Source organism: Sciurus vulgaris (assembly GCF_902686455.1).
Source record: "Sciurus vulgaris genome assembly, chromosome: 2".
Taxonomy (NCBI): domain Eukaryota; kingdom Metazoa; phylum Chordata; class Mammalia; order Rodentia; family Sciuridae; genus Sciurus; species Sciurus vulgaris.
In genome coordinates this window covers 108,248,723-108,273,540 of record NC_136462.1, presented here as the reverse complement: position 1 = coordinate 108,273,540, position 24,818 = coordinate 108,248,723, and the positions used below count along the sequence as shown (strand labels likewise).

The 24,818-nt window shown below is 41.6% G+C and overlaps 1 protein-coding gene across 1 annotated transcript in view; it reads left to right on the top strand.

Annotated features, from left to right (window-relative positions):
- The first annotated feature begins 12,954 nt into the window (after positions 1-12,954).
- ANXA2 (annexin A2) overlaps positions 12,955-24,818 on the top strand; it is a 39,845-nt gene continuing 27,981 nt past the window's right edge. The window contains exons 1-2 of the mRNA XM_079125937.1: positions 12,955-13,070; positions 23,549-23,607. Coding sequence (XP_078982063.1) covers positions 23,560-23,607 — 48 coding nt within the window. The 5' untranslated portion in view covers positions 12,955-13,070; positions 23,549-23,559. The remainder of the gene's footprint in view (positions 13,071-23,548; positions 23,608-24,818) is intronic.

Sequence of the window (24,818 nt, the reverse complement as noted above, 5' to 3'; positions counted from 1 at the left end):
AAATAATTCTGAATGTTCTTACCATAAAGAAATTGTAAATGCTAAAGATGATAGATATGCTTGCCTTGATTTGAACCTTATCAGTGTATACAGGTATTTCAATATATTATATGGTATTCCACAAATATGCATAATTTTAATATGTCAATTTAAACAATAAGTGATAGAGGGAAAAATGGCATGAGGCCTTAGGGGACACCAAAGTTATATTTCCTGATCAGAAAAATCTTCAGTAACAAAGTATCTAGAAATGTTTTTAAAAAGAAAGAAATAGATCCAGAATCAAGTGATTGAGGTTTGTTTCATTGAATGAGAAAGTTAATATTTCTATGTAACTAAGAAGTACTATGTATTTTATGTCCAGTTTGTATCTCATGGAATTCATATTTATCTTGAACTATTTAGTCTTGGTCCCCACAATATATAAACATCACTTTTACTATTGTGAAATAAATAATTGAACACATTTTGCAACTATAATGTTTGCCCTCTACACCACTGAAAGTGATGTGAGTTTTAATTCCCAAGTGCCACATTAGGCAGCTAGAAATAGTTTCTGTCCTGCTTCAATCTTCAGTCTCATGAAATTGCACAATGCATTAGTTCTTTTGAGTTCAGAAAGGGTAGTGAGATAAATTGTGAAATCATAGTACATTAGGCTTGAAGGTATCTATATGTGCATGTTAGGTGCCTAATAAAGTAGTAGGTCAGTCCCTAATTCAGTTTGGCTGTTTTTAATGCTACATTCTAGTGCCCGAAAACTTTTACTCTTAAGGAGCAAGGACTGTGTAACTTAGTAAGTGCCTAAGGCCAAAATGTCATTTTGCATACAGAGGAGTGCTGGGTTTGCTGTCAGCCAAGTCTTCTGCCTCCCAGGGGCCCCCTGCTAAAGTTAATTCACATCTGGCAGTGGGGACATCTTCAGAATGTTAGGACTGTCAGCTGTAACTTCCAGACAAAAAGAAGTGTGAAATGTGGAGTCTTAGAAGTAGCCAGCCCAGAGCTGGAATTTGTTGGAAGAGGAAGTGTGTGGGGTGAGAGGAAAGAGCACTGAGGTAGGCTGCCAGCTCCACCATTTCCATTCTCTCTTCAAGCCTTGTTCTTCTCATCTGTAAAATTGGAATATTAATGCCTTCCTGGCCTATTCTACAGGCTATAGTAGACACCCAATAAATAATGGATATAAAAGTTCCTTTTAGGTTACAAGTCACTGTGTAAATGTGAAGAATTATCAGATCAAATAAATGAGAAATGCCATTTGGCTAAAAGTTAAAAGGCACTCACCAGACTGGAATGAAAATTTCAAGCTGAGACACAAAGTATGATCAACACTGAAGTGATGGAAACATACACAGCATATTGGATGGAGAGTCTTCCAATGAGGCTAAGGCCCAGCCAGGTGCTTGTGGCGGGGAGAATGAAAGGAACTGACATGGTGCTAGGGCAAACTTGTGAATGAGAGGTCTTGGGGCCTTGATAAAGACTGTGACATTATCTTGAGATGGAGACTGATCAAAAGCTGTTTAGTAGGAGGTGGGAGTAGGAGTGGGCAACATGGCTAAACTACAGTAGGGAGTAGGGCTATAATAGGGTGAAGTGGGTAGGGGACAGGGTGTAAACTGGTAAAGTCTGAGGGCACAGAGTTCAGGGGAGGCTATCTTTCCATTTAAAGCTAAGGATACAGTGACCACTCTTAACTGGCAAGCTGCTCGCCCTTGTCTCTGGTGCCCAAGGCCTGACATATTTGAGAGAACACAGCCAAAACATGAGATGCACGGCGCTGATGGCAAACATGGAGTGGGTTGCATAACAGGGTGGTGAGTCCTGCAGATCCTCACGCGGGCGGATCAGATGTCTCTCCTTGAGCCCCAGACCTAAATGGATTTGGGTTCTTTTCAGAAATTTACCTTTGGAGAACAAAATTCCAATTTAGAAGGAAATTCTGAATCTTGAAAAGGATCAGTTACCACACAAGAAAGTTTCTTAAAAAATAGTAGTTGACTCTTTTAATACACTATTTTATCTAGTTGGTCTTTCTCCCAGTCTTTTAAAACTTGGACTCTGGGGTAGGGGAAAAAAAACATGAAGCGAGTCAAGCAGCTGAGCCCAGATGCCCAAATTAAAAACCCAAACTACCCTCCCTGAGGGACTTAAGATCAGAGTGAGTCCTGACCTGAGCTTCTCCTCAAGGGGCTTCAGTGTTTTTTTATGTTATTGGTTAAATGTTTGTAGTGCGTTCTGCAGCCTTTAAAAAGAAACGTGGGAAAGAGAAGTTTTCTTAGAGTTTTTTTAAAAGTATATGGTATGTTATTGTTTTCTCTTATAAGCAATTTATTTCTTCTATCTACCCATAACTAGTACCTGTTGACCAATCATTTCTCACTTTCAGTTGAAAGAAACTTGCAGCTGTGAAAGAGAAACTTCCCTAACTCATTTCCTTAAAGAGACAGTCTCCCTGTGTTGCCCAGACTGCCCTCCAACACCTGAACTCAAGCCATTCTCCCACCTCAACTGTACCAGTGCCTGAGACTATAGGCACACTATGTCTGGCTTTTGTTTTGTTTTGCTTTTGCTTTTTTTGTGGTGCTGAGGATGGAACCCAGCGCCCATGTGTTTGTGCTGGGCAAGTACTCTATCTCTGAACCACACCCAGCTCCTGTATTAACCCCTTTCTAAAGGACACCTACCTGGGGTTGATGTCTTCATTAGAAACTGCAATACACTTGACTGTTCCCTTGCTTAGAGGAGTGCTGGTGTGAGACTCTCTTGTTGTTATATGTGTTCATTTTCCATAAACATGTCTTCACCAAAGATTCCATTTCTCCACTACATTTTTGAACATTTCCTCCCTTCCCAAATATATTTACTTTTAGGTAGTGTTTCAAATATTTAATATCTCAAAAATTCTAAAAGTTTGACTGGACTGTTAAGATTTCTACTTCAAACCTCATACCAGAATAATCAAATTTTCTTGAAATTAGAAAATTCCCCTGAGTTTATGGAATAATGTTATCAACTAAGGGCCTGATGGTGTCTTCATGTTTCTTTAACCCCAGTTAGGCAGTATTCTGTCTTCCTACTAACCTTTGCCCTATTAGTCACCAGCCTTAGGTCAGAATGACCGTTAGCTTTTGCTTTTCCTTTTTTTTTTTTTTTTTTTTTTTTTTTTTTGCAGTGCTGAGGATTAAACCTAGGGCATTGCCCATGTCCATGCTAGGCAAGTGCTCTACTACTGAGCTACAGCCCAAGCCCTTTTTATTTTATTTTAAGATAAGATTGCACTAAGTTACCTAGGCTGTCCTCCCTATGGCCACTGTCCCCATACCCAGCCACTATTAACTTTTCCTCAAAACTGCTATTCAGTCACTAGAATTTGCCTTTGACTTTGAGGGAAGTACTTAAGTAGAGGAGTTCCAAAAATGTTCTCACAATGGTGGTATAAGTCATATTCCTAGTTCCCAATCCTCTCTACAAGTTCTATACTGAAAGGTTTGTTTAAAAAGCAACGGTCATACCTCTCTACATTGACACTCCCTGCCCATACATAATAAATTGGTATATGTTACATTTCCTCTTTTATGGTTGCACAATGACTTCAAATAGTTCTGAGTAACCAGGTCATTGGCCAAGATTGAGTGGTGTACTTCCTCTCTCTAATGATTAACTACCCTAACAGAATTAGTCTCTCTCTGATTGTGCTCCCCTGGCACTCTGACTTCATTTCCAATACATTTGTCAAATTATACTTACCTGTTTAATTCCATGAGACATTAAGGAAGGTGGGCTGTTGTGATTTTTCCTATTATGTACCTGCTGTACGGTCCTGGCGACATTCCCGCATTGAGTGGATACCCAATATTTGCTAAATTGAATGAATTTGTCTTTCAGTTTCCTTGGTTGTTATACTCGGATAGATCCTAGCAGCTTTTTGAGATACATGGATGATCAAAACCAACTAGGCTTCCATCTGTACCAGAATAAGCATTTCCCTCCATATTTCATTAAAAATTTCATAAAACAATTGATAAACAGGGAAGTTTGTGTGATTGATAATTAAAGAGGAAAATAGGGGGTACCAGATGGAAGGAATTCTCCTAGGAAATATTTCTTGAATTAGTATTATGAGTTAGCTTTTCTCATCCTTTGTTTGTTTATTGCAGTGCCCCGGATGGAACCCAGAGCCTCGGGCATGCTAGGCTGATACTCCACCCCAAGCTACCTCCCCCAGGCCCTTTTTCTCATTCTTCTACAATTCTAATAGTTTTTTTTTTTTTTTTTTTTTTTTTTTTTGATTGCTTCCTTTTGGGCTGAGACAGAACCTGAATATTGGAGTTGTATTTTTTAACTCCACCCTAGTTGCTATAGTGGATGAATCATAGAAACCAGAGAAGGGAAAGACCAGTGAAATCATCTGGTTCATCTCCAATTAGACGCCCTGGGATTTGGGGAAGACTAAACTCATTTGAAGAGAGAATAGAAAAAAAACTGCAGCTAGAGCAACCCCATCTGTTTGCCTTTTGCTTCTAGCACAACCCCAAGACCCACCCTATTAGAAAGCGGTCAGGGACCCAGATAACCAGATGCCAATGTGGTAGAAGTTATACAGATATGTCGCCTGATTATGAATCTTTCAGTGTTTGTTTAATCAAGTCCTATAACATTTGAGACTCTGTTTTAGCAGGGTCTTCCAAACTTAAGAGCTAATAAGAAACTTACAGGATTTGGGCCAAAATGTCCAGTTGTAGAAAATTACAGAAGGACTGAGGTTGGGAATGCAGACTTTCTCTGTCCTTTTCCCTCTGAATCATAATCTGACAGTATCAGTCCTGCTGACCCTCACTGCCACTGTCATCTTCCTCTCCCCTTCCTCCTCCTCCTGTTCTTCTCTTTTGGCATTGTTGTGTGAAGAAATGACAGAGACGATTTAGTGTCTATAGCAGCTATTTATTCTAACCACGCCTGCCTTCCACCCAGGATCAGCATTGTGGAGGCAGTGGATGCAGAAAATTAGCCCCACCTGCAGCCCATTCACCCTCCTCCTCTTGTTTTCTGTGTTCTTCCAGTCATGATGCCTTGGTTTCATTGCCAGCTTAGAATCTGCCCTTATGCTTTAGACTTTTTGACAGGTCATAGTGCCCTTTACTTTTCCTTTGGTATGAAGCTTAGCTCTACTCCAATTTCTCATGTCCTCCTATAACATCCCTATGTCAGCTCTGGCCTCGTGGGTTGCAAAACTACGCTCCATTCTTTCCCAACACTCCCAGGGGGAAGGGATATCTGTACACAATGGATAGTGGCAGCATATGTCTTTAGTGTATCTCCTTATATCTAATTACCTACATTGTTAACATGGGTTCAAACTATTAGAAATCAACATTTCTTTGGAACATTAAGGATATTTAACAGTTAAGATTTTGATTATCTGTACAACTTCACTTTATATTGAAGTGATATTCACAACAGCTATACATTTGAGTAATCTAGGGATCAAAAACATGCTGGGGTCCTATAATCCAAAAAGTCTGAATTAAAGCAACAACTTTATATGGATATAGGACTCCTCAGCATCTGGGGGGAATTGGTTCCAGGGATTTCCTCCCAGCATTAATACTGAGGATACTCAAGTCTCTTACATAAAATGACAGTGTGTGCAGGTTACTGTACACATATTCCCGTGTACTTTGGATTATTGTTAGGTTGTTTATAACATATAATACAATGTAAATTCTATGTAAATAGAATAATATTGTTTAGGGAATAGTGACAAGAAAAAAGTCTGTACATGCTAAGTACAATTTTTTTTTCAAATCTTTTCAATCTGCAGTTGGTAGAAACTGTGGGTATGGAACCCAACAATGGAGGGCTGTCTATATCAATTACACAAGGGATACCCTTCCTGATTTGGATAAAAAAATAATATAGAGATAGAGAAAGGTCAGTTGTATGTGATAAAAATGATCTACTGGTTTACTTGTAAATAGACAAAGTTTGTTTATATTCAAATTACTTCCATTTAGAAACACTGGGCCTTTTCAGTGAATAGATAAAAGAAAAAATGAAAAGGACTGGAGAGGTAGCTCAGTAGTGGAGCACCCTTGGGTTCAATCACCAGTACAAAACAAAAAGCAAACAACAACAACAAAAAAAAAGCAGAAAGCAGCAGGCTGATAGAGTTTGAAACACTCATCCTCTGACTTGTCAACCTATAAAAATGCAGTGGAATGTACTGAGGTAAAGACTAAGATGCTTCTAGCTCAGGAAGCATGCAGATATCCTAGTGAGCTGACCTAAGAATGGTCTAGATAGATGGACATTTGGAGTCAAATCAGTTTTATAGGTTGATGGTATAACTTAGTATGCCACCAAGACATAGTTTTGTACTGACATTCAACTCATTCCTTCATTTAACACTACGTTTTAAAAATCTGTCCATGTCAGAATATATTGGTCTACTCCATGTTTTTTGGCATCATAGTAGAGATATTCCATAAGCAATTTAGCTTCCCTGGTGGTCACTTAAGGTGTTTCAAACTTAAAATGCTGCCACTGACATCCTTATGTACATATGGTCAGGAGAGTTTTCTAGAAATGACATCACTGAATCAAAGGTCATGAGAATTTTAAATACTGACAGACACTACCAAATTGTCTTCTCACCAGTAATATGTGAGAATTCCCATGTTGTCCATTTCTCTATACTTTCTGCCTTCTGATTTTGACCAGGTAATAAAGGTAATATTTTGAGCAGGAATAAAGGCCAGGTAATGCATTTGTGGAGATAAATCTGGTTGTAGCAGGTACAGGATTAGATGTTAACCCAAAGAGGAAACAACCCAAATGCCTGTCCTCAAGTAGCTCCTACCTAGCTGCAGAAACCAAAACAAACAAACAAACAAACAACAACAAAACAAAACAAAAACCAACCATCAATAAGGCAAAGCTGAGATGACAAGAGGGGGAAGAGAGGCATATAAAAATGCCAAGAGAAGATTAGAGCCAAAATGCCTGAAGCATTTGGGAAGGGCTTTGCTTCAGAGAAAATAATATTTGCCCTGAGAATGGAAGAATGAGGAAAGTTCACCATTGGGGAAAGTAAGCAAGGGCCTCCAGCCAGGAAACAGGGAGGAGGACAGCAAGGAGGCAGTAATGTGCTTGGCCAGTTTGAGCCATGACGTGCTGCACAGAAGCATGAAGAGAAAGACGTGGGAAATAAGGATGGTCAGGCAGGTCAGAACATTACTGTGAAGAGGTTCTGGAGAAGGGGTCATGTAATCAGAAGAAGATTATTCTGAGCCGGGTGCAGTGGCACATGCCTGTAATCCCAGCAGCTAGGGAGGCTGAGACAGGAGGATCTTGAGTTCAAAGCCAGCCTCAGCAACTCAGTGAGACCCTGTCTCTAAATAAAATACAAATTAGGGCTGAGGATGTCGCTCAGTGGTCAAGTGCCCCTGAGTTCAATCCCCAGTACGATTATTCTGTAGAGGATGAATGGAGGCCAAAAGTGTCTGGTACAGCAGAGAAGGACATTGGTTTTACTACAGATGTTTCTCTGAAAATATCTCAAAACAAAACACAAATTGTGGTTTGTTCATATCAAGAGCACTCTGTGTGGTTTGGGTCAAGACACATGACTTTAACCAGGATTTATTGAGGTCTTCCTAAGAGTTCAGTAAGGCAAAATGCTTAAAAGACTTAAAAAGCACCTCTGATATGCTAGGCATTCTTCATACATTTTCTAATCATTATAGTAGACCTGCAAATGAGAAAACTGCGATGAGAAAAACAAGGTTTCAGGGGTTTCATCTGGCCATGTTCCTTTCCTGATACTCTCATATGTGGTCATTTTTCTGTGAATGAGAGCTTTCTCTAGCCAACTTTTTTGTGGATTTTTAAAAATTATCAGTTTAGATTATTCAATGTGATACAACCATTTTTTATCCCAAAATTTTGCCAGAGTCTTCAAATTGACATTTATGTCTTTTTTGTGTCCCCATCAGTTTAATTCAAAGCTCACCTTGTGTTTTCTTTGCCACAACCCTGGAAACAACCATTTCTCTAAGGAGTCCTGGCTCCTTTTATTGGGGATTAGTATTTAAAAACTCAGATCTGGGTATTGAGCATCATGCATTATTTTTTAAAAATTTTTAAATAGTTTTAGTTATAGATGGACACAATACCTTTATTTTATTAATTTATTTTTATGCGGTGCTGAGGATTGAACCCAGTGCCCCACACATGCTAGGCAAGTGCTCTACCACTGAGCCACAAGCCCAGATCAGTGTAATGTATTCTTGTTTCTAATCCTTCATATATGATCTGGTTTATCTCTTTAGAATCTTTTAGTGTTCTAAAATTTCACAGTGGTGGACTTTGAATTTGTTTTTTCATTCATTATGGCTTTTTCAATCTAAAAACTCAAAGGCTTTACATATACTTTTTTTCTTTCTTTCTTTCTTTTTTTTTTTTTTTTTTTTTTGCCAGGGATTGAACTCACAGGCACTTGACCACTGAGCCATATCCCCAGCCCTATTTTGTATTTTATTGGGAGACAGGGTCTCACTGAGTTGCTTAGTGCCTTGCTTTTGCTAAGGCTGGCTTTGAACTCCTCCTGCCTCAGCCTCCTGAACCTGCTGGGATTACCAGCCTGTACCACCACACCTGGCCCTAAAAAGTCATAGGCTTTAGTTCTAGAAAATTGCCTTCAGTAATTTATTTGATTACCTTTCCCCCTTTTTTCCATCTATTATTTGCATGTTGGACTTCCCAGATTAATTTCTCTCTCTTCTGGCCATGTCTTCAAATAGAAGACAATGTCATATACTGACTGCATATAAGAGACTCAAGGAAACAAACTTTATGGCTAGTGAGCAATTAAACTATACAATGCAGAGAGTCTGGGTTTAGCCTGTATCTCAACAAAATAGGATATCTGAGAAATATAGTATAATGGAAAAAATATTGGATTGAAAAATATACTGTGGCTTCTACAGTGCTACTTAGTAGTTTAAGGATAGTGGTAGAATATTGGCAAAGATGGCCTCCAACAATTCCTTCAACCTTTGTAAATACATAACACTCCTTTTTGGATGTGTATGTATGGTACTGGGGATTGAACCTAGGGTTTTTTTTTTTTTTTTTTTTTTAACCATTGAGCTACATTCCCAGCCTTTTTTATTTTTTATTTTTAAGACAGGATCTTGCTAAATTGCTTAGGGCTTCACTATGTTTTTGAGTCTGGCCTCAAGCTTGCAATTCTCCTGCCTTAGGCTCCTGGGTTGCTGGGTTTACAGGTGTGCATCACTATACCTGGCCATCTCTTTATGAAGACATTGATCTATTTCCCTTTCCTTTGATTTGAAATGGCTTAACTTCATTATAGGTGGACAAAATAGAACTTGGCAAGTAGATAGTGTTACTGTAATGAAAACCTAAAATGTTTGACATTGACTTTACTGTTACAAAATAACCAGAGAGGATACTGTTAGTGGAGGTTGGAAGAACCTTTGCAGAAATTGTTGTAGGCGAAAGCAGGAAAGGCAATGTATATATCATGTTGTGGCAAGATGTTAAAATTACTGTTGTCTATGATAACATGGATGGTAGTATATGTGCCTAAAGAACTTGTAAATCTAACCAAGGAAATTTCTAGGCAGAATGTGGGAAGTACCAATGTGCTTCTCTTAGCTGCTTATGAAAAAGAACAGGAACAAAGATAAGCACTGAGGAAAGATCTGTTTGGTTTTCAAGGAGAATTCTAGCCAGTGATTTTCAAAGTAAGAAACAGCCCCAGGATAAAAATCAGATCATGAATGTGGCTATAAAAACTTCTTTTAAAGACTCCAGAAAGATTTGATGTGGTGCTTTGAATACCTTCTCAGGACTTCTAAGAATCTTTTAAAAAATTATTGTTATTATTAAGGTTTATTTAACATATATGTGTTTTAAAATTTCCTAAATGGTCATTTTGTAACTGGTTAATCTGGTTTACAACTGCTTGAATGAACAACTATTATTTTACAATGATATGTGATATATTAATATGAATATTATAAAGACTTTATAAAGTTTGCTGGGCATGGTAGTAGATGCCTGGAATCCCAGTGACTTGGGAAGCTGAGGCAGGAGGCAAGGGCTTCTAAGAATCTTAAGCGCATTGTCCCACTGCAACCTGACGTGGAAAATAGAGATGTTTTAGAAAGAATAATGAATGTGAATCTTGGGGCATGAATTTAAAACTCAACAAGATTTATAAAACACCCATGAAGTTTTAAAGAAAATTGTTTTGGGCATGGATACTGGAGTAGAGTGAAACTCAGTAAGATTTATAGAAAATCCACAGGTTTTTAAAGATATTTGTATTGATGAAAGAACTGTTAGCTTGAACAGATAAACAGTTCAAAGTGAGGAGTTTTCTAAACCTTTGAGTTTCTAATGGCATGAAACTAATGAATGAGAAAACTTCTCAGTTACACGTCATCCTGCCCTCTGTCTTTCTAGCAACTCCAGGTGAAGCACCAGACAAATGAGTGAAGCTACGTTCAATTCTCCAACCCCAACTGAATTACCCAAACCAGCATCATGTGCAGCAAAGCCAAGCTGTTCCCAGAGTCCTGCCCAAATTGCAGTATCATGAACAAATATCAGTAAGGTTGTTTATGTTTTAACCACTAAGTTTCAGGGAGTAATTTTTGTTATGTTGTAATTGAGACAAGAACCAAGGGTGCATTATTCAATCCCTGAATTGGAGAAGAAACTATTTGGGATTGGCTTTCTTCAAAGATAGGAATAAAGAATAGGGAATGGTGATGTAGCTCAGTGATAGAGCACCTGCCTAGCATGTGGGAGGCCCTGGGTTTAGTCTCCAATAATAAATAAATAAAGAGCTTTATCCCTAAGGTCCCTCCCCGCTCTCACATTCTTTTATCCTGTGAATAATTCTGTTCTATCATTCTATAACATTTAGTGAGTGTTCATCAGTGCCAGCTAGATACCATCAGTGAATCAAAGTCAATTGCTTAGAGGACAAAATGTACAACAGCAGACATCTTCTGCAGTTTTTCATGTAGAAAGCATTCTCTCCAACCATGGAGAGACACAAAGAAGGAAGAGAATCCTTGGATAAAGATTCAAAAGTTATTTTGTACAGGCAGGACTGGTTTCCCATTCCTTAGAAATAGTGAACCGTGACTTCTAACCACTTTATTTTTATGATAACATCACTGCCAAGTTCTTTAGCATAAATCGAAGTCTGCTGATGCACAGATCTGTAAGTTTGGATTTGTCAAATTCCCAGGATAAGCAATAATAATAATAATAATTTGGCATATTTGATGACTTTTATATACTCCACATGATTGAATTTAGTCTTATCTCTGTAGAGGGTCTCTTGCAGCACAAGTGGGAGTAAGAGACTATGGAAACTTACCAGTGCTCAGCACCCTGTCTCAAAAGAAAAAAATGCTGGGGGTGGGGGGTGCAGGGTGAGGAATGTAGCTCAATGATAAGGCCTCAAGACCATGGGACCCGCTCCTGAGAAATAAGAGAAGGGAGGTTGACTCCAGCCTGCCTGTGTCCTCTCATAGTCCAAAATGTTCACACCAAATAGATAAACATGCTTTTTGTCTTTAAAGCTGTCAAAGTTGAAGAGCTGTAAATGTAAATGAGAAATTGTATCAAAAGTGTTTATATCTGTCCTTCTGTTAGGGCTTATGTATATGTATTCCTAGTGAAAGTGCTGGGTAACAGGGAGCTCTGGACTGGGTGTTGAGCCCCCAGATGTGGTGGGCTTTGCAGCTATTTGGTTAAGTTTAATGAGCACAGCACCAATGTTGGCCTTGCTATCCCTTGCTGTCATTCTCCCATTCCTAGGTGCGCAATGATGGCCCAAGTGGAAAGTAAAAGTAGACGTTAAAATATGTGGAGATAAAACAAAAGCATCAAAGACTAGGAGAAAGAGATTCCAGAAGTTAATGTGGAAAGGTGAATTCCAAGACGTAGGTGAAAGGTCTTGAGGATGCTTAGCATAGCATTTTTTTCTAGTTTGAGGTTTGAATACAGTATTTGCTCAGTCACACACAGAGTATGTTTGCCCACATGTTGTCAATGTGACTTGGCAGCAAAGCAGTAAAGCTAGAAACAGCAAAACCCACAGAGAGCAATTTAAGAAGTTGCGAAAAACCCCAGCAGTCATGAAAGGATGGGAGAAATGTTCTTTCCTGAAACAAAGCTATGAGCCCCACCCAGCCCAGAACTGCCTGCCACGAGGCCGCGCAGAGCTGCCCAATGCGTAGGGCGCGCAGCCTGGTACCAAGAAGAGCAGAGAGAACACAGCACAGCTGTCTACGGGGAAAGAGCGCCTCCCGAGGCGGGAGTGGGAAGTGATCTTGGCTCCTGGCTTCTGCCTACCCGGGACCCCGAACTTCTCCCGTGTCGTACAGGGTTCAGGGCCTCCCGGCACGCTGGTGTTTCAGGCAGATAGGTTTTGCTGAGCAGCACGGGTGAATCGCCCTTCCCGAGTTCCTCCAACTAGCTAATGTTTGCAGACGGTAATGGGGAGCTGACGCCAATATCCCCAGTCCAGGGGAATCCAAATTCATGTTTCTTGGAACAATTCTTTCCTCCATTGCATTGACGACTAGAAGCATTTTTTTTAAGTGAATAAAGCAAGCCAGAGTCTAAGTCTTGCTCATGTATTAAGCCAATCCCAGGCTGAGAACTCGACGTGGAACTCAAGAAGTAAAATGAGACGGACAGGAAGACACTGAGCCCTTCAGGGACCTCGGGAGAGCCTCGGCGGGGCTTTCACCCAGGGCAGGGAGGTGGGCGTGGGGCCGCTCTGCGCGGCGGGATCCCGGGCCGTTTCTGGGCGCGGCTGCCCGGCGGGCCCGCTGATCGGGTAGGGTGACTCACCCTGACTCGGGATGGGAGCGGGCAGGGGAGGGGGAGATGGGGTGGGGCGGGGAGGGCCTCGCCTAGCACAGAGAGGATGTGGCGGGTATAAAAGCCCCACCCAGGCCAGCCGGCTCCGCTCGGCATCTGGGGACGCTCGCAGCTCTCGGCGCCCGGCCCAGGTAAGCAGGGCGCAGCCCGCCCGCCCGCTATGGCCTCGGGCCCGCCGCGCTAGCGGGGCGCGGGGAGGCAGGAAAGGAGGAAACGGCCTTGCACAGCGGCTTGGGGAACCGGGACCCTGCGGCTCCCTGGGGCAGGGGATTGGAGGGACGGTCCGCACCCGGTTCTAAGTGGGGAACAGAGGCGCAGCGCCCCGAGCACGGGAGAGGGACCCGTTTGCGTCCAGGCCTGGGAGTGCAGGACAGAGATCAGGGGTCGGGAGTCCTCTTGGAGTCCTTGCGGAAGCCGGGAAAGGCCGTGCAGGGAGAAAGCCGAGGGGCCCCGCATTCCTGAGGTGCCAGGCGCCGGTGGGGGCAGGGCGTGGCCGCCTGGGAGTCTCCCGCCGCAGGCGGTGCAGGGGTGGTGGGCATTTCCCTCCACGCTTAACAAAAGCTTTACGGCCCTCCGCAAAGAAAACCCCCAAGTGTTTCCAGTTACTTTCCTTTCAACTGACGCGCATTTAAGGAGCTTGAGCCGACAAGGAGTTTTGGAGTTTTGAGTTGCCAGCTCCCATCGCCAATAAAACAAAACCAAACCCTCGGTTCATTCTTTGTGTAGATTATCTCGTAGGTTAGCGACTTCGGATTTCACTCCATCTGGATAGTTTCCTACTTGCTCGAACATATTGGCAATGGAAAGGACGTGTCCCCCGGGGTCCTCTGGGGAGGGTTGCCTTGACTGTTCTCGAGATGAGTAACTGTGAGTCAGGGACTGAGGGCAGAGCAAAGGGCGTGGCTCCAGAGCGGCAGGCCCCAGTGCTGGCGTGGAGGGGTTGGATTCCAAGCTTTCTTATCTGTGAAAGCGATTTCAGGACGCCTCCACCCAAACAGGGTTATTGTTGAAGATTTCAAAAAGCATGTTCTTTCAAAAGTAAAAATGCAAAGAAGACGGAAAACACTAAGTGCCATACTAACATTTAAAAAAAAGTGTCATTTTTGTAGTAAGACTTGCCGTGTTGAAGCTGTGGGTGTCTGAATCTGGTAAAAGCAGTGACCACAGAGGTGCACACGGGCCTTTACGCGCAACTTTGCAGGAACTCTTGGAATCCAAGGGCCTGGGTCTCAGACACTTTACTGATGGCTTCCCCACAATTGTGCTGTTCCGATTGTCCTTAGCTTGGTGGTTTGGAATGCACTATTCACTTACCCAGGAAAGAATGTGATAGCAGTTGCTTAGGTTCCCAGGCTAGCCCAGAGAAACTTTTTCAAACTTGTACTGTATTTCAGAGCTGCCTAATTTCCGTTGGAGAAGAGGAAGTGGGTGAGTGAGGGTCCATACTCGAATAGGGAGAATAAACCACTGAAATATTTTTCAGGGTTTTTTTTTGTTTGTTTTAAAAATCATCTTGATTAAATTATTTTAATTGGAAAATTGTGTGTCTTTGCTGCTTCTCCATTCTCCCTCCCCCCTGCTTCTTTCCCCCGGGAGCTGGGGAGTGAACCCACGGGTGCTCTGCCACTGAGCTACATCCACAGTGGTTTTTATTTTCTATTTTAAGAAAAGAGCTCTCTAGGTTGCAATCTGACCTTGAACTTGTGGTTTTCTTGCCTCAGCCTCAAGTAGCTGGGATTACAGGTGTGCACCCCTGCATCACATCTACATTTTCCTTTCTCCGCTGATCCTCTTCTTGACATGTTAGAATCACCATCCAGGGAATCACCATTCAGCCTTGTCCAGTTTGGTGGCATTATTTCCTCTTCCCCATTTCAGTGTATGTACTCACACCAGATTAGAAACTAGCACATTGGATCAGTACTAGGTTAAAATTGGTTGGTGGTCCTAAAATTCTCAACAATTCAGAGTTTTGTTTTTGTGAGAACAAGAACAAAACCTTGTTAACCTAAATGGATCTGCTGTTTTTGGAATTGGAGGCTATGGAATTAAGGAACCATAGGTGAAGGAAGATTTTAGGTGAAACCAGGACCCCACAGGTGCCCTGCCCTGGGACATTCCTGCTTAGGGGTTTTTTGCCTTCTTCTAAATACACCTATTATCATTTCAAGAGTTTCTCTAAAGCATCGTTACCTCTGCAGTAGAAGGGTGTGACCATGTATGCATATTTTTAAATTTTTCAACTGGAGTTTTATAATTTAGTGACTTGCCTGTAGTCGATGCCCAGCAAATATTGCTAACTCACTGTCTCTATCAGGAATTTAGTCTTGGCCTGGAGTTGCAATATTTAGCATTTGCCTGTTGGAGCTATCCAAATACCCTATTGATTGACATTAGGCTTGCAGTCATGTCCATTCATTTCCTGACTGATTTCTGATGTAAGTAGTTTTCCTGGTAAGGTAGACACTCTTCTGTAATTGCTATTGATTTTGGGGCTGTGAGTTCTAGGCGCCTATAGGCCTAGAATCTGGTACTAATGCACTGTCAGTGGCCTTTGTTCTCACTTTTTGCTTGTGCAGGGCAGAGGGCCTGCTGAGGCCTTTTTTTTACCCTGCTGAGGGTAAGTGTGTCACAAAAGGAGTCTCAGGCTCTAGCAGACAGCTTTAAAGATCATTTTGTCCCACAAAACATCTACAAAGCACCTACTGTGTTCCACTCAATTATAGGCACTAGGAGTATAACCGGGGACAAAACACACATGCAAACACAGTCCATGCTCAAAAAACTTTATTGGGGAGAAAAAGGAAAGTGAAAAAGTAGATGGGTTGTATAAACAGTAATTGTATTTTTAAAATGTCATCTTTCTCCAAATTAATGTTCATTTGCAAATGGCTGGGGCTCATAGACTGAACTTCAGATTCAGCTCCCCTAGAAGATGTATTGTTTACAGTGATGGCAACTTAACCTGCCTTCCTGATCTGATTGTGAGAGTTCATTAGAAATTGGATATTTCTCTATTTTTGCACATGGGAATCATCTTCCTTCATTTTTCCCTGGTGCCACTCCCTGTTCTAGTTGTAGGCCACACCAGAGGAAATTCCAGTTCTTAAAAAAAAAATTCTTTCCGCCCATTCAGCCCATTCACCCGTCTGGTAGGTTTTTCCTTCTTCTATTGCCGGAGGCAGTCCTCATCTACTTTGTTTAGGGTCTGATCATCAGGAGGGGTTAGGAGATGCCCACACTTGTGATTCTGGGTGCTTCTACTGGAGATTACCTCCAAATCTCCCTTTTAGGGTACACGCCTGAAACTTTTAAGCCATCTGAGCTCTATCTTGTTAGAGCAGAAACCCATAGCCCCCGAGCAGTCTCAGTTCTGATCCCAGATCTGGTGTGGAACACTCTGAACCTAGGGAGTGGCTGTGACAGAACCCTTTGTCTCCTTGCCACACCCAGACTATACACTCACAGCTCAGAGGAAAGTCCCAAGGCCACTTGCGTGTCCTGCTTCCTTGCTGCTGTCTCACTTGCTTCATTTCCAAAGAAGGTGAAGGTTACATTCTCAAGCTGTCCCGTGCTAGGACTCAAGTAACCGCTGTACCGTCAGTGATCTGCTAGGCTCTACAAGACTCAGAGGCTGGCAATCGAAACCCTGAACTAGGAATATATAAAACTGGACCTGCATTTGAACGTTTAGTCTGAGGGAGAGAAAGATAATTGAGGAAAGCAAGTATGTTAGAAAAGAAGAAAAAAATAAACCTTCTGAATTGGAAAGACCCACTATGTGTAAACCATTCCAAGATGTAGTTGATTACCTACTGTGCGTCAGGGACCGTTCACAGACCTTGGAGATTAAGTCAGAAGGCCCGGCTGCCAACACTGTTGAAGATAACCTTCACACACTCAACTCTGATGTTTCATAGATCCATAAGGAGCCGCAGGAGCGCAAAGCAAAGCTGGTGTGTGAAAAAGTTGACACTCATGATTTTCTCCTAAATTTCATTTGGATGTCATCCCATCCACATACAGCCCTGGTGGAAGGAACTTGGAGAAGTGGTGGAACAGTGCTGAGCAAGTTTGGAGGAGAATTAACAGTCCAGTCTGATTTCTGTGTAGGGAGTATGTGTGTAGAAGGTGTTTAAAGAAAGGTGGGTGAATTCCAGAGTGTGGAAGATCTTGAATGCTGAAGTTGAGGTTTTTTTCTGGAAGCAACTGGGCCCTGTTGAAAGCACAACATACAGGCCATAAGACACCGTGATTGAATTGTAAATGTGAAGGACTATATTCCCCAACTCTGATAGTGCTCCATGCCAAGTGACATTATTCTTCCTGCTGATCTCTTCCCACCCGCTACATCCTCATGAGACTGGCAGTGAGAGGCTCTGAGAGCAAGAAGCTGCAATGGGTTTGTGGGTCACAAACAAATATTGATTCAGCTCAGGCAGCAAAAGAGACAAGCTTGAGCAAGTGCTGCAGGGGCTTCCTGCTCAGTTGATCAAGGCCACTGGGCAGAATTCCAGGAATTCTGGGGAATGACTTGGCCCTATGACTCAAGCATTAATCAAGACCATAAGAGCAAGGAGAAAAGTATGTGCTTCCTAGAAGCTTCTATTAAATAAAGATGATTTAGGGGGCTGGAGGGTGGAGTGCGGTGGGGACTCCCCTCCCCCCTCATTCATGCTTTTTTTTTTTTTTTGGTTTTAAAAGTCCAATGTGGTCTTGCCAACTGTAGTGTCCAGGACAGACTGTAATGTCCAGGACCACGTAGTAAGGGCTTTGGTGGGGAAACCCCACCCTCCACATTCCCACCCGCACGCATTTTTGTTTTAAAATCCTCATTTGTGTCATCCTGTTCCTGATTGATTCATCTTGGTTGCTAGGGATCTGTTTTGTGGTAACCCAACAACACTCCACGTTTCGGCTACAAGTGGGTGTGTTTCCGAAACTGCTGGGTTAGACTCAGATTTGACTCTGCAGACTAGTCCTGTGGAAACACGTTTTTGTTTGTGTGTTTGTTTTAATTAATATTTGTGCTTTCTGGACCTGGTTCTTCTTGGTTCCAGTTCAGTGAAACTTGTACTTAATTTGAAGTGTTGACTTTTTAGTTTTACTTTGTTTCAACATTTTGCAACCTCATTTTGCTTTCATTTTGGGGGGAGAAGTTAAAATGACTGCATTTGAAAAAACGAATAAAACTACTTCCTTTGTACTTTTTGTTGTTGTTGTTGTAACTATGATCTTGGAGGGAAATAGTAAAATCCAATAAAATCTGTTGTTTTCTTTTTAAAGGACAACCCCTAAGTTATCTTTAATGTAGTCTCATGTTAAATATAAATGATTTCCTTTTCAATAGCTGCACAAATTTCATTACTGGCAAGTTTTAAGCCCTAAGAACTTGTCTCATCAGGCAATTAACAGTCTCATTTATTAATCTTTTCAAGGCCAGAGGAAACTGTATGTTCCCTTCATTAGGGTGGAGCCCAGTGAGTCTGTTTTCCCACTCCAGTGCTGAATTATTTCAGACCTGCATGAGGTGGGCATGGCTCTTTCAGGAAAGTCTTCTTGTGCCTCTTTGGTTTATTTTCCTAAATAGAAACACTTTCCCTGATAAAGGGCCATTTTAAAAATGGTAGTCTAAGTACCCAGCCCTCCCTTGGGAACTGAAGGCCCTGGTATGCAGAGGTATGCATCAGCAGATCCACTTGCCTGATATTTCTTTCTTGTTTGCAAGTTGAAACCAGTTGGTCAACTGGGTGAGGTTGAAGCGTTAGGAAGAGTGATGCAGACTGAAGTTTTCATTTTCTGGAGAGAAGTGTACCGGATAGGAGGACTGGTTCTGCTTTTAAAGCATTCATGAATTTTACACAGTGAGAAGGAGTTAGTAGAAGTGGACTTATCTCATGGCACACAGATTTCATTTTAATCCCATTCCCAACAATAGGTACATGAAAGGCAGAGGAATTGCTTTTGTTAAGAAAATCCAGGCTCCAGAGCAAGTGTTTGGGTGAACAGGTAAATGAAGTATTTGGTCCCAATGACTTTGACCTTTAGACCCTCTGGGACGTTTCCATATCCTATGGTAACTTTGCCCCATTCAGGCACTTACACAGGGCACCACATTGGGCATGACTTCTTTGCAAACCTGCCCTCCGGTTCTCCCGCCACCCTGGGCTATTCTTCCCCTTCCCATCTCCCTAGGCCTTCCCCATATTTCTTTGGCTCAATCCTCCCATGGTGAGTCACCCCTCAGGAGTCCTCCCTGCCTCACCTCTGGAGCCCCGAGCTGATCTCATTCTATTTCTTTCATCTTTGTCTCTGTATCTTACTCTCCAGGAATGAAAAGCCATTGTGGTGAGGTCTGAAGGACAAGGGCCCAGGACTCTGGGTTCTGGCTCTCCCTCTGCTGTTCTCTCACCAGGGACCCTAGGCTAGTCTCTCAGGTGTCCACCAGAAGGGCAGGAGACTGCATCTCATAATTTTGTATGTATCTCTCACTGCTTTTAAGGGAGTGCAGGTCCAGAGTGTGCTTATGGGTTTGTGGATTGATTCCTTGAATATCACCAGTGTTTGTAACCTAGGACAGCACTGCAGAGACTTTGTTTCCAAGGGTGGCAGCACACGGACACATTCTCCCTAGTCAAAGGTACTATATTAAACTAATGTTTTAACATACAGTGTGATTGGCAAAGCCAGCCAGCTGTTGCTTCCAGCAAGGCAGTGGTGGTACTCAGAGTGATTTTGCATTGCCAGGGGCGTTGATGAAGTGAAGAAGCAAAGATGAAAATGTGTTTGCCATTAAATTTGCATGAAATTGGAAACATTTATACAGATGGGCACTTGCCTGGAGTGTTAGCAAGCTTCCTGGATATTGCTTTGCGGTCAGTGTGACTTGTGGTTATTGTCACATTTTCATTTTTTATGCAGAATGATTATAAATAATGTCAATTTTACTTATACAAAACAGCAACTCATTGTTTTTAAGACTCTTATTTAGTACCCAGAGATATTCTTAAATTTGGGTGGGGAATGGGACTCTAAAGGGGAGATGAGATATAACAAGCCCTTTACTGCTTTGAATCATACTTGGGTATCTGCCATTTGATATTGCCACATGGAGGCTGGAGGCAGGGGGACCCAAGATGCCCTGGATGGATGAAGTAGTATCAAAAATTGTTTCCGGCATTGAAGTCAGGAGAGAGCTATGTTGATGTCATTGGAGCAGATGACAAGGTAGTAGTGACTCAGGGATCCACAGAGTTGCTGTCAGGAGGGTGGGGGTAAGGTGACCTGAGAGGAAGCAGGAACCAACTCGCTGTAGAGGAAAGTAGTCCTGTGTTTGGGGAGAGGTGAGGAGTAATTTGGCTTCATTTTCCTTTTGCCAAGTGGAGGAAGGTGAGGTTGGCTTCTGATATAATCTCTAAAGGTTGGGTTCTGCTGGAGTAAGGGGAAGACACAGGACTGATTTTGAACTATTTGATAAGATGAAATAGATTTGATAGTGTCACACAGGATGGATTTGAGAAAAGAACAGCCCAATTACAAATGGCGAAACAAAGCAGAATTCATGGGACTTTAAAAAAATCCCTGTTATTTGTCTTTTCAAGGTATGACTGTGGGAGAAGAGTTAGCATGAATGAAGCATGTGTTTGATTTATACAGTGGGGAAGAGGGGTGGGGATGTGGGACATGGTTAGTCATCTGTCTACAAATGCAGTGCTCAGAGCTAGAAAGACATCTTGAAAGAACAATTCAGTAAAAACTTATTGTGGCTCTATCATTGAGATTTCCCAAATGTCAGAACCAATGTGAGGGTTCACTTTCCTTTTGCTGAGGAGTAGAGGATTTAATAAAGAAGTGGAATTTAATCTACACTTTGTACATGGAAACCACTCTGCAGCTCTAACTTACTGATCCCCTGTTTTGTTTTTGTTCTTGTTTGGCACTTTTTTGTGTGGGGCGGGGCGGGGTGGGGGGCAGGTACCGGGGATTGAACTCAGGAGCACTCAACCACTGGCCACATCCCCAGCCTATTTTTATTTTATTTAGAGACAGGGTCTTACTTGAGTTGCTTAGTGCCTCCGTTGCTGAGGCTGCCTTTGAACCCAAGATCCTCCTGCCTCAGCCTTCTGAGCCTATAGGATTATAGGTGTGCGCCAGGATGCCTGGCTTGTTTGGCATTTTTATTCCTTTGTTATTTATAGTAGTGCTTAGAATTCTGCCAGGCAGATGACAGCAGTCATCTCTACCTTGGTTATTCTTAGACTGAAGGATACTGTTGAGACCCTCTTCTTGGTCCAAGTTGAAGTTGGAGCTTTCTTGTTCTATCAAGGAAGATTCTAACTTAATGTCTTTGCAAGAAATTTCAAAACTAGGCTTGAACTGACCTGACTTCTGCAATGATTTTTGGATTAAGACTGAGCTATGGCTCTTTGGTATCCCCTAGATCAGTACTTCCCAATAGAAATTGTACAAATTGCTTGTGCAATTGCAAATTTTCTAGTATCCACATTTAAAAAAAGTGAAAGAAACAGGTAAAATTAACACTTTATTTAATGCAGAATGTGCAACATGTAATTATAATATATAATCAGTATAAAATTATTAATAAGAAATTTTGCATTCTTTTTTTTCCATGCTAAGTCTTAAAAATCCAGCATATCCTTTATACTTAGGGAATATGTTAGTTTGAACTGGTCATGTTTCAAATGCTTTGGAGCCACACGAAGCTGGTGGCTAGTATACGGGGCAGTTGAGCTATTGAACAAGACTTTTTAAAAATGTTCTTTATTTTTTTAGGGCACTTTTAGGTTCACAGCAAAGCTGAGCAGAAAGTGCAGGGAACTCCCATATCCACAGTACCCCCCACCCACCCCCACACAGGCACAACCTGCCCACTTTTGTCATCTTACACCACAGTGGTAGATTTGCTAGAATCAGTGAACCTGTACTGACATGTTATCACCTAAGTCCACAGTTTATGTTAGAGTCCACCCTTTGTCTTGTATGTTCTGTGGACTGTGACAAATATAGAGTGGCATGTGTCCCCCATTATAGTGCCTAACAGAATAATTCCACTGCCTTCACCGTTTCTGCACTTCACCTCTTCATCCCTTCCTCCCCACAACACCTGGTGACCACTGATCTTTTTACTGTCTCCACAGTTTTAACCTTTTCCAGAACATCATGAAGATGGAATCGTAACAGTCGTAGCCTTTTCAGATTGGCTTCTTTCACTTAAAAATAGGCATTTAAAGCTCCTTCTTATGTTCATGGGTCAGCAGCTCATTTCTCTATGGCACTGAATCCTATTCCATTTTCAGGATAGTACAGTGTGTTTATAGAGCTGGACTTTTTACACACCAGGATTGTATCCCAGTGCGGGGATACACTGGGGAGAGGAGGCAGTTGGAAAGGCTGTGATTGCCTTCTTTGCCTGACTTGAAAAGCTTGTGTGGACATCAGGAAAAGAGGAGTGGTCTACAAATGCTCAGGTTGAAAATCTTGCAAAAACACCTGGATAACCACACATACAGATGAATCCTCTCCTCCTTTACCCCTCCACTCCGTCCTAATGTAGGGGTTGGATTCTACTTGGTCCAAAACACTCCTGTAAGTTGGTCAATGTCAATATTGTCTTCAAACTGGTTTTCTGAAAATATTTAGACTGAGCAAGGCCTTTGAAGAGAATAGAAAGCTGAATTTCTGTGCGTATCCTTCCCTTGATCAAAGAATATTAAATAAAAAGAAAACCAAAGAGGTAATTGCTGCAATTTAAATGTCACTCCTGCCTATTCCAGGATGTAGCTCTGCTCTGCTCTGTTTTTATTTTGAAGTGATTGTGCGGGAATGACCTGTCTTGTCTGAGTTAAAATACATTCACTGCCGGTGGAGCACTCCTCATGGTAAGGGGTGGGTATATCAATTCCAGGAACTGTCTGACTGCCAAGCTGGGTGTCACTGCCTGATTAAGTGTATTAACTAGAAGAGGAGGACTTCGTTGCCACCATTTTGAATCTTAGATACAGATTTCAATCCTCTATGGCATGAATTCATGTCAGAAAATCTGTCTTGTCTTTTTTTATAAACAGTGTAATATCTTCTAAGCACCACTGAACTAAGGAAAGAATTGTGAACCTAGTGATTATGGGGTCCATTTAGGAACAGGCCAACATGGAAATACTAGTGGTTTCAGTCCGTATGCATAGTTTCTCGTCCTTTCTCAAAATGTTAAATTACTTGCGAGAAACAGAGAAGTAGCAATGGCTGACGGCTTGTCACTTTGGATGAGAAGTGGAAGACTTTGCTCTATCCTGTTTGAACTAGTTGCACTAGCTTATGAGCAGATGGTTTCATGTTCACGGGTCACTCTCCCCAGGTCCTGTTTAACTAGAACAAGGAATGTCTAGATTAGCCGTCCATTCCAAACCTAAGGCAAGCCACCTCTGGTTTTGCTTTTCCCAGTCATAAGATGGGAATTGAATCTCTGAAAAAATTGTTCTAATATCTTCAGATGAAATGGTTCAAGAAGTAGAAATTAGTATAATGAACCACTGTGCTTCAGGGGAAAGGAAAGCCTCTTTGTAAAGACTTCTTGTTGTACTTTTTTTTCCAGTTTCTTTCAAAATGTCTACTGTTCATGAAATCCTGTGCAAGCTCAGCTTGGAGGGTGATGTAAGTATATAATTTTTCACTTTGTGTATCTCTGCATAATGGTGCTGTCCCCCCAACTCCCCCCCGAATATCTAAGGAAAATGGGGATAAAATTTAATCATTATTTTGTTTCCCATTCTTCCTCATTACTTTTGCTATTTATTACTAGTAGTTCGACTTGAAAGATATTTATGGCACTAAAACCTTTCTTGGTATCAACTAAAGTTGGACAGAGGGAGATGGGGATGACTGGCATTATATTCTGCCATTCTTATCACTTCAATGGTAATCATGGTTATGATGGTACAGAATTTTTTAATATTATGCCCCAGGGTTTTAATCATGCTCACAATAAGTTTCAGCCACATCAAAAAATGATTCTGCCACTTTTGGGCTTCTTAAAGTGTCTAGGAAGTTATTTCAGACAAAGACCTATACTGTTCTTTTTTAAAATTTAGCGCCTAGGAAAAATTTTCTCCAAAAAAAAAAAATCTGGATGTTTCTTTTCTTTTTCTTTATGAAATAATGAAATTATAATACACCATATTTCATTTTTTGCTTTGGCTATCAGGGAGCTCAGAATGAAATTTGTCTTTCATAGCAAATGTGTGACTGGACTTTTGTTACATTTGCTTCTTCCTTTTGTAATTAACATCTTAAAACTATCCATAAAGTGAAGAAAAGCCCAAATGTTTAGAATCTAGGGGAATATACATTATGAAAATGTGGGACATCTCATAAGGCAGACATCTTTCAGGCCATCTTGGCAGAAAGAAGATGAAGACTCAGCTCTGACCCTAGTTTTTAGCTATATCCTGAAGACATTTCACATGTTCTGTCATTCAAATTAAAGTTCAAAGAAACATTTAAGAGGGTCAGCAACAACTTGGGTCACGTGATACAAATCCTCCAGATTGTGGTGCTTGCCATTAACACGTTTCAATGAACACCGGACAAGCCCAGGTTATATGGAGGTATAGCCTGTACAGGGTTGTTTGTTTTGTTGTTTAAAATCTTTCCTCTTCTTGGAACTTGTGCCCGCTGTTGTTGGCCACAACATCAGCTGCATGTTAAGGCTTGGACAAGTCCAGGTGTTATGTAATTTGTTTCTCTTATGGATTTGCTTATTAGATGGTTTTCAGCATCAAGTTTCTCCAGAAAGCTTTTCACGTAGCCCTTTGAAATCACTCCAGTATGATAAACTTCTCTGGGTGCAGAGATGGGTCTGAAAT